This window comes from Ovis aries, chromosome 1, assembly GCF_016772045.2.
Source record: "Ovis aries strain OAR_USU_Benz2616 breed Rambouillet chromosome 1, ARS-UI_Ramb_v3.0, whole genome shotgun sequence".
In the NCBI taxonomy this organism is placed as follows: domain Eukaryota; kingdom Metazoa; phylum Chordata; class Mammalia; order Artiodactyla; family Bovidae; genus Ovis; species Ovis aries.
This window is the reverse complement of record NC_056054.1, coordinates 192,781,701-192,799,094: the sequence shown is the minus strand read 5'-3', so window position 1 is coordinate 192,799,094 and position 17,394 is coordinate 192,781,701. Positions and strand designations below refer to the sequence as shown.

At 53.6% G+C, this 17,394-nt stretch overlaps 1 protein-coding gene across 1 annotated transcript in view; it reads left to right on the top strand.

Annotated features, from left to right (window-relative positions):
• Positions 1-17,194, top strand: part of BDH1 (3-hydroxybutyrate dehydrogenase 1) — a 39,750-nt gene extending 22,556 nt beyond the window's left edge. Inside the window, exons 5-7 of the mRNA XM_012096650.5 lie at positions 4,748-4,889; positions 12,857-13,009; positions 14,369-17,194. Coding sequence (XP_011952040.2) covers positions 4,748-4,889; positions 12,857-13,009; positions 14,369-14,841 — 768 coding nt within the window. The 3' untranslated portion in view covers positions 14,842-17,194. The remainder of the gene's footprint in view (positions 1-4,747; positions 4,890-12,856; positions 13,010-14,368) is intronic.
• The last annotated feature ends 200 nt before the right edge of the window (positions 17,195-17,394 follow it).

Sequence of the window (17,394 nt, the reverse complement as noted above, 5' to 3'; positions counted from 1 at the left end):
GTGAATAGTCTTGTTCCTGTCTCTGCAGGCTTTCATTAGTGATTGTTAGAAAAAATTTCTAGATGTGAAAGTGCTAGGTGGAAAGATTTTAGAATTTATTCACATCTGCCAGATTGCTCCCCATAAAAGCTATACCAGGGCTATTCCCTGTAACGGTGAAGGCAGGGCTCAGAATGCCTCTGATTGGGCTTTTATCAGGGAATGCCAGCGGCCTCTCTCTTGACACATCCATTGGTTACTTCTCAGGCCATTATCATACTCAACCCATCCGCAGCTTTGACTAAACAAACCACTCTTGCTTATAATGCTTTGTTTCCTGATTTCAGGGACACCCTGCTCTCTAGGTTTTTCTTCATCCCCTTTGCTGGCTTCTCCTTTGGCTCATCTTGTAATATTTCAGGGCCCCAGTCTTGCTCCTCTTGTCTCCATGCTTCTAATATATGTGGCAGATGCTCGCAGGTAACACATGGCAAGTGTCCTCACCTCCCTGAGGTGCTAGGCTGCCTAACAGTAAGATGCTGAGAAACCAGGAAACCTTTCTGCTGGGATTAGCCCCTGACCTGCCTCAACGTTAACTGATATAAAAGAGGTTGGAAGTTTAGAGACGGTAGTTAGAGTATATTTTCCCTCTGGTCTCAAGTAAAATGAGGTGGGCTTCAGGGAGCTTACTTGGAGAGCTTACCTTTTGTGCCTTGGTGACTAGAGGTCACAAAATGATGTGTTAATGTTTACCGAAACAAGTCTAAAAGCCCCCAGGTGAGGCCAGAGTGGCTCATGGAAGCAGAGCAGACGTAGCCCCAGTGAGAGAGGGCTGTCCTTCCACCCAGCCAGGACACTGCTGCCTGGATGTGGACAGTGGGAGAGTTGCCTGGAGACACCTTAAGGGCATGAGATGCAGTGAGACTCCTGAGAGGCTGTGTGTGACCCCAAAGCGGCGTCCCGCTGAAGCCCGGGCTGAGGGAGGAGACGCCTCTGTGGAGGAGGGAGTGGTCCAGTGGAGGGATCTCTGTGGAAATCACAAGTGTCCCAGGAAGGGAGGGCCATCTCTGGTGCGTCTGCTGTCCCAGGGCGCCAGGAGCAGATGACGACGGCACCCCCCACCCGCCAGAAGACCATGGTCTCGCCCTTTCATTGGCCAGTCCCTGCATCCAAGTCTGAAAGGGTCAGAGACTAAGGAACAGGAGACAAGGATGAGCTCGAAAAGAGTGAGACGCCCAGCTTCCAGCCCTGCTAGTTGGCACCCCGCCCCCACACCCTACCCTGCCAGGCCTGGGTCAAGGCAGGCTCTAAGCTGGATGTAAGTTTGAGGGTTTGGGCATTCAAGCCAGGCTGTACTGGAGTTAGTGGATCAGTAGACTGAACCAGACTCTCTGCCAAAACAAAAAAGTTCTCTGTTAATCTGGGAATGAATGCAAAAGTTACCAGACAAGTCTGGTAAAAAGTTACAAGTCTGCCTGAATGTTCATCCAGGGGTGGAAAAATAGCTTACAGATGTAGTTTAAAGGAATTATGAAAGAAGTGGGTTTATCAAGAAACTGGTTACTCAGGCACCAACACTGAGGGACCAAATGCTTGTCCCTAAGCAGCAAGACAGACGTGGACACACACAGAAACCCTGGAGCGAGGAGGTGGAATGATCTGGACAGTGCAGCCTGGGCCCTGGGATGGGAGGCTCCAGAAGGGGACACGCTGCCAAGGGCTTCGGGCTGCGGGCTGCGGGCTGCGGGCTGCAGGCTGAGGGGGTTGGGAAAAGGCTCCTTTGAACAGCTGGAGGCCAACTGACAGGGAAGCCGGACGTGGAGGCTGCTCAGAGGCAGAAGAGGACATGGGATGGCGGGGCAGGGGGAGGGGTGGAGAGGGGGGCTTCAGGAGAAGGTGGGAGGGTGGGGCTTCTCTCCTGGGGGCCTGAAGGCTGAGCTGGAAGCTGTGGTTTTCTCTGTGAGAAGGCTCTTAGCTGTCAAGCAGCCAAACTATGTTCCTGTGGGCACCCTAACCTGGATTGGGGGCCACCCTAACCCAGAGTGGGGTGGGGCTCTCCCCCGGGATGCAGGGGCCTGATGCTGGCGAGAGGCGCAGGAGAGGTCCAGGGTGGGGCTCGAGAGTTGTTTGTTGCACAGTGGCGGCAGGGTTAACAGAGATCAGAGGAGGAAGAACTCTCAGCGCCTGGTCATCTCAGCTGGAATCGTTCTATTGGAGCAGACATCAGTGGCCCTCGGAGACTTGGGCCATGCAGACTCTATCCTGAGGGGCTTTTGAGGAGCCCCGATACAAAGACTAAATTAAAACAAGATAGGTGTTTTCCTAGTGCCCGTCTGCCGTCCGTGGGAAAGAGAGGTGTCTGTGAGCAGCCCCTCCAGCCTCTGGACTTGAAGACGGCGTCCGGGCAGTTCTTCTCTGGTGGACCCCGGGGGGACGGCAGCAGGTGTTCAGGCCTGTCTGCTCCCCGGAGCTGGAGCACCATGTCGATTAGGAAGACTGGCACATCCAGGGGTTCGCAGGGCCAAGTCTTGGGCAAAGCAGGCCTCACCCTGGCTGCTCTGTGCAGTGGTGACTCTGATGTATCTGGTGTTCCTGGTGCCAGGCAGGGCAGAGGCTCAGGGAGCCATGCCTCTGAGTCTTCCAGGGCCTCTGGGGAGGCTCCCTGGAGAAGTTGGCAGTTTAGGGGTGGAAGAGATACTAGAAGGGGGTCAGCCTGATGTCCTGCCTGATGCCTGAGTTTTCTCTGTACCGTGCTCTCCCATCCCGACAGACCCCACATCCACCCTTATTGTCTGAACACCTCCAGGGTAGCCCATGCCTTTTCCAGACTGTAAAAGTCACTCCTTGTCTTGAGCTGCATTTGATTTCCCTGCCCTGATTCTGTTTTCTGGGCTGCACAGGACAAGTGGGCCCCCTGCCATCCTGTTCTCCCAAGTCCTCTCCAGAGAGACTATCCTCTCCAGTCCTCTCTAGCCTGGTGGTCCAACGTGATAGAGAGCCTCCCCCATTCTCTTCTCGGTCCCTCTGACATTCATGATGTGGGTTCTTCAGGCCTAGGGTTAGGGGCCTCCTGGTTCAAACCACTGATGACACTCAGCACATCTTATAGAGAACTTTCCCCCACAGCCATCCTCATGCTCCCTGCTCTGGCCTTGCTGGGGATGTTTGTTTCAGTACCAGATGTAGCCCAGGCCAGCCCTCGGCTGAGTGACTTTTCTCAGTGGTCCATGGAACAGTGAGGCATCTCTCTGTCCCTTCATCTTCTGGCAGCTACTCCTGTCCTCTCCTAAGATGCATCACTGTTCTGTGGGCCACTGAGAAAAGTCACTGCCGGTCAAATTATGACTTGACAGTGTCTCATTTTCACATTGATTGTAGCTCACCCCTATGATGAAAAAGTGTGTGTCATAGAATATAGGCAGTATGGTAATACACCCTGCTCTGGATGGGAGGACTAATGAGATAATGCACTTCAAACAGCATTGAGAAGCACAATAAACAATAAGTGATGTCTGCTTTATTCAGATGCTGCATCTGCTCACTGCTGCCCCCAAGCAGGCCCTTGCCTGACTATCCGGCCTCGCATCCCACCACCTCCTCTACCTCTGCTGTGCCTTCAGTGGCTTATGGTAGGACTGGAGTCATCCTCTTCAGGAAGTGTCTGGTCCCCCAGTACCCCTCTGGTTCATGTCCTCGGCTGGCACTGCTTTTGGAGGACCTTCCCTGACCGCCCCACTTTCTGGGCAGCCTCCTGCCTCCCACAAGCTTTCAGGCAGCATAGTTGCCCAGTCTTGTCTGCTCACACATCTGCCTCCTTCCTTAAAATGTGACTCTTTGAGAACAGAGGCTGTTATTTATTTTCATGTCTGTGTTATTAGCCCAGTGCTTGAACATGATAGAGGCCCAAGACATGAGTGCTGAGTGAGTGACACTTTTCTCTTGTTTAATAATACTTGAATTTGCATAGTGCTTTGTCATTTAGGAAGGTTTTTTTTTTTTTTAAGTGATTTCCTCATGCCATTAACCCGAGCAGGTCAGTGCAGGTGGCGATGCCCTTGGAAATGGCGGTGTCTGGAAAAACTGGGCCCCTCTTAAGGGACGCACCTCAGTGCACAGAGCCTGGTTTGTGACCCAACTGCAGTTGCAGTTTGGCTCTGGTCAAGATGGTGTGACTGGCTCTCGGCTTAGAACAGAGGTGACCGACTGGCAACCTGCTGGTCACATGCAGCTGTGGGTGTGCTTTGGCATGCAGTGGGGTTTTTTTTTTTTTTTAAGGGTAATTTTTCTAACACTTGAAACTTTAGGAGATCCTAGTTACTAGCTTAAAAATCTAAGCGTCTGGCAGCCCTGGGATTGCATACCCACATGGACAACAGCTGGCAGGTTGAGAGGGCGTGTGCTCCGTTCCTGAGCTCCACCCTCCACCCCTCCACCCTGTCTGATCCCCACATGCCTGGCCCCGGTCTGTGCTGGGTTTGTGACCTCTGCTAGGAGATAGCATCCTGCCAGGGGGCTTTGAGGGCTTGTGTCTGAGGCACTTAGTTTGGTATTTGATGTGCCAGCTTGCTCAGGGGTTGACTAGAACCATTTACTGGTGGAGCAGGCCCAGGTGGGTCCCCAAAGACCACCCCCTGTGGCTGTTAATAAGCTGTGTGTAAGCCCCAGGCTTTGGTTGGGACTGGGGGCAGTTCCCTGCCTTGGCCCTGGTCCTCATCCCACAGGCTGGGTGGGAAGGAGGCGGGTGCGGCAGCTCCTCTCTTCTCCCCAGGACAAAGGGAGTGATGGGGTCAAAGAGCTGGACAGCATGAAGAGTGATCGCTTAAGAACTGTCCAGCTCAACGTCTGCAAAAGTGAAGAGGTGGATAAAGCAGCAGAGGTCATCCGTTCAAGCCTGGAGGACCCTGAGAAAGGTAAGGGCGCCTTGGGGCAGTGGGGGTGGCACCTGGGCTGGCTGTTCTGAGGGGACCCTCCCCAAACACCCCCTTCCATATGCTAACATCCTGCCAAAAGACAGCTATCTCTCTTGTTTGGGCTCTTCTTCCTGCTGCAGAGTGGAGGAAATAGGTTAAATTTCACACTGCACAGAGGCCATACAGACCAACCCAGCCAGTCCTCACTGAGTGCAGCTCTGGGTGCTGGGCTGATGCCGGGGACACAAAGATGGCCAAGACACAGCCCCTGACCCCAGGGACCTCACAGTTCACTGAGGAGTTGACCCAGATAATCTCCATATCCCCTCTTGGAGTGCAACATGGGACAGAGGGACATAGCCTGGTCTTGGGGTGGGCTGGGGTAGGGTCAGCCAGGGCAGGTTGGCAGAGCACAGGACAGGCATTCCAAGTGGGAGGGAGAGTGTGAACAGTGGTGGGGAGCACACAGGCTGTGCTGACCGGCAGCCAGTCAGAGTCAGGCTGGCGGTTGTGTTGGCAGCATGAGGTCAGGCAGGGAGGTCGTGCAGGGCTTGGGGCCCACATGAAGGAGCGTGGCTGCTCTCTTGAGGGCAAGGGGAGCCACTGAAGGGGCTTTGCTGTGAGGAATGACCTGCTCAGACTTGTAGTCTGGGGACGGTGGTGGCAGTGTGGAGGGGGGCTTAAAGGGAGAACGTGAGTGTGAGCCTCCTGAATTAGCACACTGGGTGCTGGAAAAGAGGAGGCACCAGATTCAGGGAGTATTGCAGAGACAGAGCGGCTGGGCTTTGTGTGTGGGGGTGAGGGAGAGGCGAAAGGTCTATATCCTGGACAGCTGCTGCCCCGCACTGGAGGAGCAGCCGAGGGATGGGAGATGCTGACATGCCTATGCACACACCCCCTTCCCCGGAAGTCTGTGGGCTGGAAATCAGGTGTGCATGGTTGGAAGTGAGACTAGGAGTGGAGGAGATGCAAGGAGGAACTCCTGGGGAATAGAAGCAATGTGGGGCCAGAGAAGAGAAAGACAACTCTCAGAGAGGTTTGGTACAGTGCCCCAGAAGCTAGGGGAACAGAAAGTTGGGGGCCCATCGCCAACAGGGTCACATGCTGCAAAAAATTGTGTATCATAAGAACTCGAGTGCCCTCCCGGTCCAGGCCACGGAGGACCTTGGTGGGAGAGGCTCTGTCGTATAGCAGAGGGGAGGGGACACGGCTCCTGCAGTGGGACGGTGCTGCATTCTGGTTCCGTCACTTCTTCCAGGACATTTACCTTCGAGCTTCCTGTCAGCCCAGGCAAAAAGGGGGTGCCTTATTCAGCCCTCTGCCATCCTGCAGAGTGGGGTGGGGCAGCTCTCCTGAGCCATTACTTCAGTCGGTGGTAGGGAGCTGGCAAGTGGGTGGGTGACCTGGGCCAGTGCTGGCCACGCTGCTGAGCATTTATCAGTCAGATGGAGATGCTGTCATCCCTCAGTGGTGACCCCAGGGGCTCCCATGCTGTGAGGCTCTCAGAGAAGCTGTCACTGATACATCACCTTGTCAGCCCAGGGCCACCCCCACCCCCACAGCAGGCCAGTCCCAGGCCCCTCTGCTCTCTGAGGAGAGGCCCATGAGTCCCAGAACTCACTGAACATCTGTTTAGTAATGAACAGGCAGAGCCAAGACTCCTGCCCCATTAAGCAAAGGCAGGATGGGTCCCACTGGGATGATTACCAGCTTGGAAGGTACAGCTTGCCTCGCCTCCTCCCCGGTGGTAAATCCTCCCCCTGCCTGCCTTCTCTGGGTTGCCTTCATAAATGATTAGGCTGGAAAACAGCTGCAGTCAGCACCATAAACTGACTTCATCACAGCCTGTGGGTTTGTGGTGATAAAACGGCCATGGAAAGGAAGTGTCAGGGTAGAACTGAGCACAGAACAGGGCTACACTGGGGTTGGGGGCAGCTCAGGACCCTGGTCCTTGTCCTCAGCCACGAAGACGGAATCAACTCTATCCCAATACTAGTTTGCCCAGTTAGCCTAACTGGGCAAGTCAGGGAGGACCCCAGGCTCCCCGCTGCCCTTGGATTGGGCCAAATCCCAGCACCAATCCTGGTGCAAAAACCTTTTCCCTGTTCCTTTTTTCCACATGATGCATTCCTGCAAGGGTTGTTAAACTACTCACCATCACCTTAATTAACTAGTACTGCATTTTTTGGAAAAAAAGATTTGAAGATTTTTTAGATTTGAAAAAGAAAATAAATCTGCCGTATATGTGGCTGCCCAGGTCTCTTCCCTTTTCCTTTCCTTCAGCCCCCTCTCCCCCACCGCCAGCCCCTCATGGATGTCTCTTACTGGGTTGTTATTGTTTATTATTAAGTCACTGAGCTGTGTCAGACTCTTGCGACCCCCCCGGGGCTACATCCCTGAACTCTAGCCCACCAGGTTCCTCTGTCCGTGGGATTTCCCAAGCAAGAATGCTGGAGTGGGTTGCCATTTCTTTCTCCAGGGGATCTTTCTGACCCCTGGATCTTTCTGACAAGGGCTTAAACCCTCGTCTTTTGCATTGACAGGCAGATTCTTTACCACAGAGCCACCAGGGAAGCCCCATTTTTCTGGGTTGCTGCTGCTGCTGCTAAGTCGCTTCGGTCATGTCTGACTCTGTGCGACCTCATAGACGGCAGCCCACCAGGCTCTGCCGTCCCTAGGATTCTCCAGGCAAGAACACTGGAGTGGGTTTTTCTGGGTTCAGTTCAGTTCAGTTCAGTCACTCAGTCGTGTCCGATTCTTTGTGACCCCATGAATCGCAGCGCACCAGGCCTCCCTGTCCATCACCAACTCCCGGAGTTCACTCAAACTCACGTCCATCGCGTCAGTGATGCCATCCAGCCATCTCATCCTGTCGTCCCCTTCTCCTCCTGCCCCCAATCCCTCCCAGCATCAAAGTCTTTTCCAATGAGTCAACTCTTCGCATGAGGTGGCCAAAGTACTGGAGCTTCAGCTTTAGCATCATTCCTTCCAAAGAAATCCCAGGGCTGATCTTCAGAATGGACTGGTTGGATCTCCTTGCAGTCCAAGGGACTCTCAAGAGTCTTCTCCAACACCACAGTTCAAAAGCATCAATTCTTCGGCCCTCAGCCTTCTTCACAGTCCAACTCTCACATCCATACATGACCACTGGAAAAACCATAGCCTTGACTAGACGGACCTTAGTCGGCAAAGTAATGTCTCTGGTTTTGAATATACTATCTAGGTTGGTCATAACTTTTCTTCCAAGCAGTAAGCGTCTTTTAATTTCATGGCTGCAGTCACCATCTGCAGTGATTTTGGAGCCAAAAAAAATAAAGTCTGACAGTTTCCACTGTTTCCCCATCTATTTCCCATGAAGTGATGGGACCGGATGCCATGATCTTCGTTTTCTGAATGTTTGATCATAACTTTTTCTGGCTTACATAGTGCAAATTCCCTGCCTCCTTCTCAGGCGATACTGTCTTTGACCACCAGATGGCGCCCTCCCTGAGCTGCAGACCAGATGCCTTCCCTAAGCCTGTGGCCGCTTTTGACTCACTCCACCCACCCACCTTGACTTCCCAGATGGCGCTAGTGGTCAAGAAGCTGCCTGCCAAAGTAGGAGACATTAAAGACGTGGGTTCGATCGCTGGGTTGGGAAGATCCCCTGGAAAAGGAAATGGCAACCCACTCCAGTATTCTTGCCTAGAAAATCCCATGGACAGAGGAGCCTGGCAGGCTACAGTCCATGGGTCTCAAAGAGTCGGACACAACTGAAGTGACTTAGCACACACACGCACACCCATCTACCTCAGCAGGAACCTTGCAGGAGACAGTCCATTCTTCCCACCCCCACCCCCAGTTCCCGCAGCGTGGAAGGCACATTTTGATGGAGAGTCATCACATTTTGATGGCGAGTTTGATGCCCTTCACCCTGGCTCTGTGGAACAGTTGCTGCCAAAGCCAGGAGAGCCAGCGGTGGTGGTAAGATGAAGGAGATTATCAGGTTAGAGCTGGTGGGCCTTCTGCCACCAGCCCCTTTGCTCCCCCACAGGGACCTGAGGGACCAGCCATCCAGAGCCTGTGACCAGCCCTTCCTCCACCACCATAGGGAAAGGCCAAGCAAGTGGACCAACCTGCAGGCTGTGGGCATGGCCTGATCTTGAAACCGCCTCTTACCTTGCATTCAGTAAACATTTATTGAGTGCTTACTGTATGTTTGGTAGTGTGCTGAGCACCTGAAAGGATATGAGCTGGCAGAGGAAGTTTGTAGTTGGGCAAAATGGAAGTCAGTGGCTTCACGGCCAGACCTATGAGGATCGGTTATAACACTGGGGACATTATGCCATGGTCAGGGAGGTCCCTACATCTGGGGTGTACTCAGTCTGGGAGTGAGAAGGCTGCAGTTGCTCTGGGCTTAGCCTCTTACTAGTGGTGTGAGCTTGGGTTTGTACCTTCAACCATGTGGGCCTGAGGGTGCCCATCTGTGAGGCTCACAGCTCGATCCAACCACAGCAGGAGCACTTCAACAGAAGCTGCACTCAGGCTGAGGGTCAGGGCGGCTGAGCAGAGTTAGGACACCGTGGAGGCAGGAGGGGCCGTGGTATCAGAAGAGAGGCAGACTGTCCAGGCCCAGAGAGGGCAGAGTCCTTGGCGGGCAGTGGGTGACAAGCTTGGGAAAGGAGGCTCGCACATCCCACTCCAAAGGGAAGCAGAGGAGCAGGAAGTGGCTGGCTGCGAAGGAGAGCCTGGTGGAGTGGGTCGGATCAGGATGGGGGAGGAGAGCAACTGACAGGAACACCTGGGAGAGCTTCTCCAACAACAGGGACCCAAACTAATGCTGTGGACGCCAGAAAGAAGGCAGTGATTCTAGCGACCCAGCAGAGGAAGCCAGCAGCAGCACGGGATTAAGGGCGAGAGCTGTGTCCTCATGCAGACCTGGGTCCTGCGCCATCCTATCCACTGGTTAGCTGGGTGATGTTGAACAAGTTGCTTAACCTCTCTGAGCCTCAGTTGCTTCATCTGGACATGGGACAATACAGTATCTATTGATTGGTTATAAGGATCAGGTGAATGAATGGATACAAAGTGCTTAGTTCAGGGCCCAGCGGCCATCCTTTTGCTCCTTCTTGGTAATTTTAAAGTACTCATGACTCATTAGATGGGGGAGAAATGAAGGGGCTGGAGGAGTCAAAGATGACAGGGAAACTGTTAGCAGAGGGAAACTACTAGCAAAGCAGGCTTGAGCACTTGGTGGTTAGTTAGGGTGAGTTGGGGACCTTTGGATGAAAATGACCATCAGGAGGAGGCGGTGAGGCTGGGAGAGCCATGACTCTTGAGGGGTGCATGGGAAGTTACTCAGAGGTGGCGAAGGGTCGGTTACAGGAAAGCAGCTGTCACCCAGACCAGCAGGAAGGTTGTGAGTCTATTCAGAATGTTGACCCAGGACTCCAGGGATCTCCTGGGTGCACAGACTTATTACTTATCGCATCATCGGAGCGGAAATCCAGGAGCACTGTGCTTCCACAGGTCAAGTGCAGTTAACCTTTCTTCACATTGGAGTCAGATGTAATTAATTTTTAGGTGGATAAAAGGGCGGTATGTGTTTTATGTCATGTATACTGTCCAAATGAACCAAACACAAAGCAGCTGGGAACTTTGATGAGCATAAGGAAGATGGGGCTGCCTGAGCATCGCGTGTCATTGCATGGCAGCTGCTGTAGGACAGGACCCTGGAGGACAGGTGGGAGAAGGGGTCAGGGGAGATGAAGCGGGTGTGTGGGTATCAGTAGCACTCACACCGGGGGCAGGCTGAGGTCAGAGAAGATGGCAGGGAATGAGGGTGGGAGAGATATCCCTAGCAAGGGGATGCCCTGGACACCCTGCAGCAGTGTGGGGCTGGGACCCAGACTGGCAGGAAAAAGGGAAACTGGAGAGTGTAGCTCGTGTTCTCAGAAGCCTGGCCATGGAGGGAAGGAGAGCAGACAGTGGTGTGAGGGGCGGCGTGATTCAGAGAAAGTTCTTTGGGATCTGAAACATGGTATTGATATTTACATTCTCATTCACCTGACATACATTTATTGAGCATCTAACGTGTACACTGTTGAAGGGAGGGAAGCATGGACGGGAGAGGAGTGAAAGTTGCATAAAAAGATAGGTGGATGGCTCACGATGTGGAAGCCAGTGGAGGGTGAAGTGTTGGCCTTGACAATTGCTGAGAGGCCTCCTGCTCCTCCTGGGAAGAGGAGGGGGGCAGTGACTCCCAGGGGAAGGTCTGCAGGGGGTCGGGGTGGAGGGGAGTGGCTGCGTCACTGTGAGGTCACTCGTGAGCACTGAGGGGGTGGCTTTTGCTTGGTTGCCATGGGGAGTGGAGGTGAGAGTGTCATGAGCACTTTGTTAACCGGCAATTTCCTTTCTCTAATAAATGCTCTTAATTCTCCATAATTGAAGGAGAAAGCACAAGAGGTCAGTTGCCAAAGCTTTAATTTGGGTAACACGGAAGGAAAGCAGTTAGAGACCAATTACTCTGTCATTTACACAAACTCACTTCCGTGATTAACTGGGGTGAAGCAGGCCAAAGTTCCCACAGGAGGGGACAGCCCCCAGGAGGCAGCTCTGCCCGAGGCTACATCTTGGGAAGGAGCACTTTCACGACCACGGGAGACTCAACCCTGAGGGTTTCCGCAGAGAAGAGGCAGGGCCCAGCTGCCCTGAGTTCCAGCATGTCCAGTCCTTGTACCTGAAAATACAAAACTCAGAGGGGGCCCCGCTGCACAAGGCTGCCCCTCGCTGTCTCGTCCCCTCGCTGTCTTGTCCCCTCGCTGTCTCGCCCCTCGCTGTCTGTCTCGTCCCCTCGCTGTCTCGCCCCTCGCTGTCTTGTCCCCTCGCTGTCTTGCCCCTCACTGTCTCGTCCCCTCGCTGTCTCGCCCCTCGCTGTCTTGTCCCCTCGCTGTCTTGCCCCTCACTGTCTCGTCCCCTCACTGTCTCGCCCCTCGCTGTTTCGTCCCCTCGCTGTCTCGCCCCTCACTGTCTCATCCCCTCGCTGTCTGTCTCGTCCCCTCGCTGTCTCTTGACCCTCACTGTCTCATCCCAGTTCAGCTCTGCCCTGGCCTCACTGGTCCCACTGAAGCCAGGCTTCCCTCTCAGGTCCTCTGGCTCCCTACCCATGAGAGTAATTATCAGACTAAGTGCACTCGGATGATCCTTCAAGTTGGTCTTGCAGGAAACACAACCCAAGTGCACTTAGAGAGTTTGCTCTGACCATGTACTAAGGCCCGTGGGATCACGCAGGCTGAGGGGTCTTTGCTACCTGCAAAGACCAGGTGTGTTCAGTGTTCATATTGATGACTGATGACATATTGATAGCTGACCACATGACATCTAGCCCGTAGTGCGTGGTTCAGAGCGGAGAGCAGAGGATGGAGGAGTTGTTAGCATCTCAGAGTGGAGTTGGACTGGGGCCTGACCTGACATCAAGGCTTGGCTGAGCTTCTGACTTGCTGTGTGACCTTGGATGCTATGTCCCTTCTCTGGTTCTCCAGAGAGGACTTGGCCTGGAAGACTCCTGAGGATTCCCTGGTTTCTGGCAAGAGGGAGAAGATAAGCAAAGGCTCAGAGGCAGGAATGAATAAACAGGTGCAGGGTGCAGGATGAGACTGGAGGGTAGAAGTGAGTAAGGTGAGGGGTGGGGGAGCTCTGGGCTGGGGGTGCCAGCAGGGCTGAGTCGTGATGGATCAGAGAGGCTGCAGGCAGAAGCGAGATGAGAATTGGAAACTGTAGACTGAAGGGAGGTCACAGCCGGCACTTTAGACCTCTCCATCTCTGGTTATTCCTGGGTGACTCTAGAACATGTCTTGAGAGCCTTGGACAAGAAGCTGCCAAGTTATGGGGAGAAGGAATGAAAGTGCATAGGAGGATGGGCTGCAGGCTGCTGGGTGATCCCTGAGGCTGAGCCCTGCGGTGACCCAGTTCTGTCTCCTCCGGTGCAGGCTTATGGGGCCTGGTTAACAATGCGGGCATCTCGACGTTTGGAGACGTGGAGTTCACCAGCATGGAGACCTACAAGGAGGTGGCGGAAGTGAACCTCTGGGGCACTGTTCGGGTGACGAAAGCCTTCCTCCCCCTCATCCGGAGGGCAAAAGGTAAGGTGGAAGGGGACCCACTTCCTGCCCCCTGGACCCGCTCTGCCTTTCCATCTTCGCTCAGAATGGTAACAGGTCTCAGAGCACCCACTACCCACCACCGTCACTGGCTGAGCCCATAATCCCCAGGGGTGACACAGGGCCTGTGGATGGTGGCCAGTGGGGGTGCCCTGGGCAGGGGGTGGAAAGGGATGTGTGGTTTTCAGACAGTAGAGCAGGTAAGAGGTCAGCATTCTACACCAAAGGCTAAAAGATTATAGCAGTAATCCTAGCCTGAGAACTTAATCTAGACAAATAACCACCCTTGTGCACAGAGCTTTGTGTATACATCACGTACTGACAGAGGTGTGCTTAAGTAAATGTTTGTAGATCCATCCTATGGGTTACTATGCCATAGTTTAAAAATGAGACAATTGTGGTAGTAGTTGAAAATAATAATAATCAAGATTAGAAATTGGCAAAACAGACAAAATGCCCAAACCATGTTATGTAGCCAAATGTAAGCAAGCCACCTAAGAAGTCCCGGGCTCACATTTTCTCCCTAGAGTAGCAAACAATATGGCAAAAAAGGGAAGATCCATACCCTCTGTCCCAGTGACCCAGCAGTGGCAGGAGGGACCCAAAGAGCAGCTGTGGGGTTTTTGAAGAAAACGCCAACGTTTCAGCGACTTCCAAGTTGGAGGTTTCTGGAAGGTGTCTCCCCATAGTGCCCTGGTGGGGCCGTGCCTTGACTTACTGGGGGCACACCCAGGGCAAGGGGGTCTGTGGTCTGCCTGGCCTTCCGGGGAAGGCTGGATGGGCTCCTTCTACACCTACTGCTCCAGGGCAGGGAGAGGCTGTGTCAACTCCTAGTGCCCCCAGGCTGGGCCTGTGGGAGAGCTTCTCCAGGTCCCCTCTCCCCTAGTGCCTGAGGCTCAGCTCAGGTTATTGTCTTAGACCTGAAGGCATGTTTGGAACCATGCTTCTGCCTGCTTGGCAACAGAGCCAGGCCAGGTAATAACAGTTTGGAGTTACTGGCAATAGGAGAACGTGGCAGGCAAGACAGAGCTGTTGACCTTTATGTTGTGCCCTCCTGTTCTGAGAGCCTACTTCTCTTTTCTCCTTCCCTATCCTGCCTGGGCCCACCTGGCTACCCAGGAAATACCAGGGATGCTGATGCTGACCTGAGCTGGCCTCCACTATAAACGAGAAACCTGCCTGACCCTGGGTGGTCCAGAAGGCTGAGCCCCAGCCATGCAGGCTGCAAAAGGGGTCTCGGGCCAAGAGGCCGGGTTGTAAGCAGGCCTCCGGAAACACGCCAGGCCCCAGGCCCCCTGCAGACGGGGCCCCTGAGCCGGTGTTTGCTGTCTTCCTCTACAGGCCGCGTGGTTAACATCAGCAGCATGATGGGCCGCATGGCCAACGTGGCCCGCTCCCCGTACTGCATCACCAAGTTCGGGGTGGAGGCTTTCTCTGACTGCCTGCGCTACGAGATGCACCCGCTGGGAGTGAAGGTCAGCGTGGTGGAACCCGGCAACTTCATCGCCGCCACCAGCCTCTACGGCGGCACTGAGCGCATCCAGGCCATCGCCAACAAGATGTGGGAGGAGCTACCTGAGGTGGTGCGCCAGGACTACGGCAGGAAGTACTTCGATGAGAAGGTCGCCAGGATGGAGAGCTACTGCACCAGTGGCTCCACAGACACCTCCCCTGTCATCAAGGCTGTGACCCACGCCCTGACTGCCGCCACTCCCTATACTCGCTACCACCCCATGGACTACTACTGGTGGCTGCGGATGCAGATCATGACCCACTTCCCCGGAGCCATCTCCGACAGGATCTATATCCACTGACAAGTTTCACTCTGGCCTCTGCTGGGGAGCCCTGGGTGTGGGGGCGGAGGATGGAGGGAGGGCAGGGGAGGGGCTTGTGCCATCACCTCTTGTCTCACTGGTGGATTAGTCCCATCCCAGGAGGACCCGCCACCAGTCTGAGCATTAACTAGAGCAGGTAGCCCAGCCCAATTTACATACCCAGTGAATGGCTCAGGCCTTCTCAGTTGGGGTGCAGAGTCGTGGGCAGGGCCCCCAAACCTCAGGGCAAACATGGTGCATCTGTCTTTCTGGAGTTGATTTTATACTAAGATTTTAGGTAGATATCTTTATGTTAACAGATTTATTATAGAATACAAATCCTTTATATTTTAAAGCCAAACACCAGTTGAAAAAATATATCTAATTTGAGCCTTAAACCAGCCTAAGTTAAAAGAATGGGTATTTTTTTCTTTTGTACATGAAGCATTTTTGGCCCAAAGAGGATACGTGAGTTGCCCTTTTATTGCTTATAAGTCAATTTTGCTTATATTGATTTCTATAAAATATAAAGGTCCAAGGTGTGTGTTCTGCCACTGCTGTAGAAATGTTTCACGGTTTATGTTCCAGGGCAGCTCTTCACGTTTTATGTTCCGGGGTGGCTCTTCACGTTTTATGTTCCGGGGTGGCTCTTCACGTTTTATGTTCCGGGCTGGCTCTGGGGCCAGTCACTGGAGGATCCGGAATGAGCGCTGCACCCTCCTTGCCTCAGCCGTGCGCACCACGTGCCCACCGTGCACCTCTTTGCATGTCCTTGGTGTTGCTGTGTGCAGCCTGCAGCCGGAGATTCAGAGCTGAGTGAAGGGGGTGGCAACATTCTGGAGATTTACATTTGAGATTTCTCCAACCTGTTTTAGGACAAACGTGTGGAGGTGCTCAATGGCTAAGGGGTAGTTTGTTTCTGGTTTGGATCCGCTTGGTTCTGCCCAGGGTGGGATGCATGCTGATGGGGCATCCTTGGCAGGAGCTGTGATATATAGGACGTGCACTGTGGCATCTTCTCCCCTGGGTGGGTCCAGGTTCCCTGTCTGTCTCATGTGGTGCTTGCACAGACACCTGTTGTATGCACTCTAGTGTGGCCTTCATTGACCGCTCACCTTCCAGCTATGGCCTTATTTTTAATCAAGCCAGGTCACTGATAAGTAGTTTGTGTTATCACTTCTTGGGTTTGGCTTTGAAGGCTAAATTCATAGTATCCCTGAAATTGTCCAGAACCTGCATGTTTGGACCAGAACCAGGCAACACCCTTCTCTAGGTAGCTGCAGACCTTGAGACAGGGCTGAGTTCCAGCCCTGCAAATCAAACGAGCCCTTCTGCCTCGCCCTGAAAGGGCCAGGCCTGCCGCTAGAGGGCGCCCTGCCTCCTTCACAGCCGGAGTGGCCTCAGCTCCCGATTTGGGAGCTTCCACCAAAGCCTGAGGTCTCAAAGGGCTAGTGCTTCCCACCTTGGAAGAACTCCAGGCACAAAGACACAAAGCCCCTTTAGAAACAGTGTTCCTGCTCTTCTAGTAGTTTCCTGGATTAAACATGGAGTCTGGTCCCAGAAGAAGGCAGAACCTGGGCAGCTGGAACCTGCCACAGGGCTCAGGCAAAGCCAAAGAAGAGAGGGTCTCACAGCCATTGAATTCAGCTTACCTCTTAGGGATTTGTCCCCTGTGTTGTCAATCAGGGACGCCCTGCCCAGCTCACTGTGTGCGGAGTGAGGCCCAGAGGGCCTGTGTGGGTGACAGGTGGGCAGGGAGGCTGAAACCCTTCAGAAACCCTGGGAGGGACACTTGATGGCCATTGCCTTTCAAAACTTGCTTTTCAGAATCTCATTTTTTATATCTTGGGAGATTTTGTGTCCATGTATGCAGCAGTTGTTCATGTGCATGGACGCCTGGGAACTGGCAGGAAAGGGAGATGGTCACATTCTGTGGGTCAGGATCAGTAGTAAACCGGACACTGGAGAAGCCACGTCTGCGTCTGGGACCTCCAGGAGTAAGTCAGAACTGCTAGGCTGCCCTGCAGGCCACCCTGATTTCTAATTTTTACCCCAGTGATTGAAAAACCCAGAACAACTTCCCTCCAGATGACCTCAAAACTAAAACCTGATGTGAAGAACTGACTCATTGGAAAAGACCCTGATGCTGGGAAAGATTGAAGGCAGGAGGAGAAGGGGACGGCAGAGGATGAGATGCTTGGATGGTGTCACTGACTCGATGGACATGAGTTTGAGTATGCTCCGGGAGTTCGTGATGGACAGGGAAGCCTGGCATGCTGCAGTCCATGGGGTCACACAGAGTCGGACATGATTGAGCGACTGAACTGAATTAAAACCTCACAATTACCATTCACCTTCTGGTGGCTGAGTGCCTCCTTGGGGGCAGGTCTAGTTTTGATACTTTACAAGAGACAGCTGAAGTGGGCAGAACAGATGTCTGTTCCCCTTTTACAAATGACATTAGCGACCCAGAGAGGGGAAGTGACTCACCCAGCATCACAGTGGGTCTGAGCAGATCCAGGGCTAGCACAGAAGTCTCCTGAGAGGTGCTGT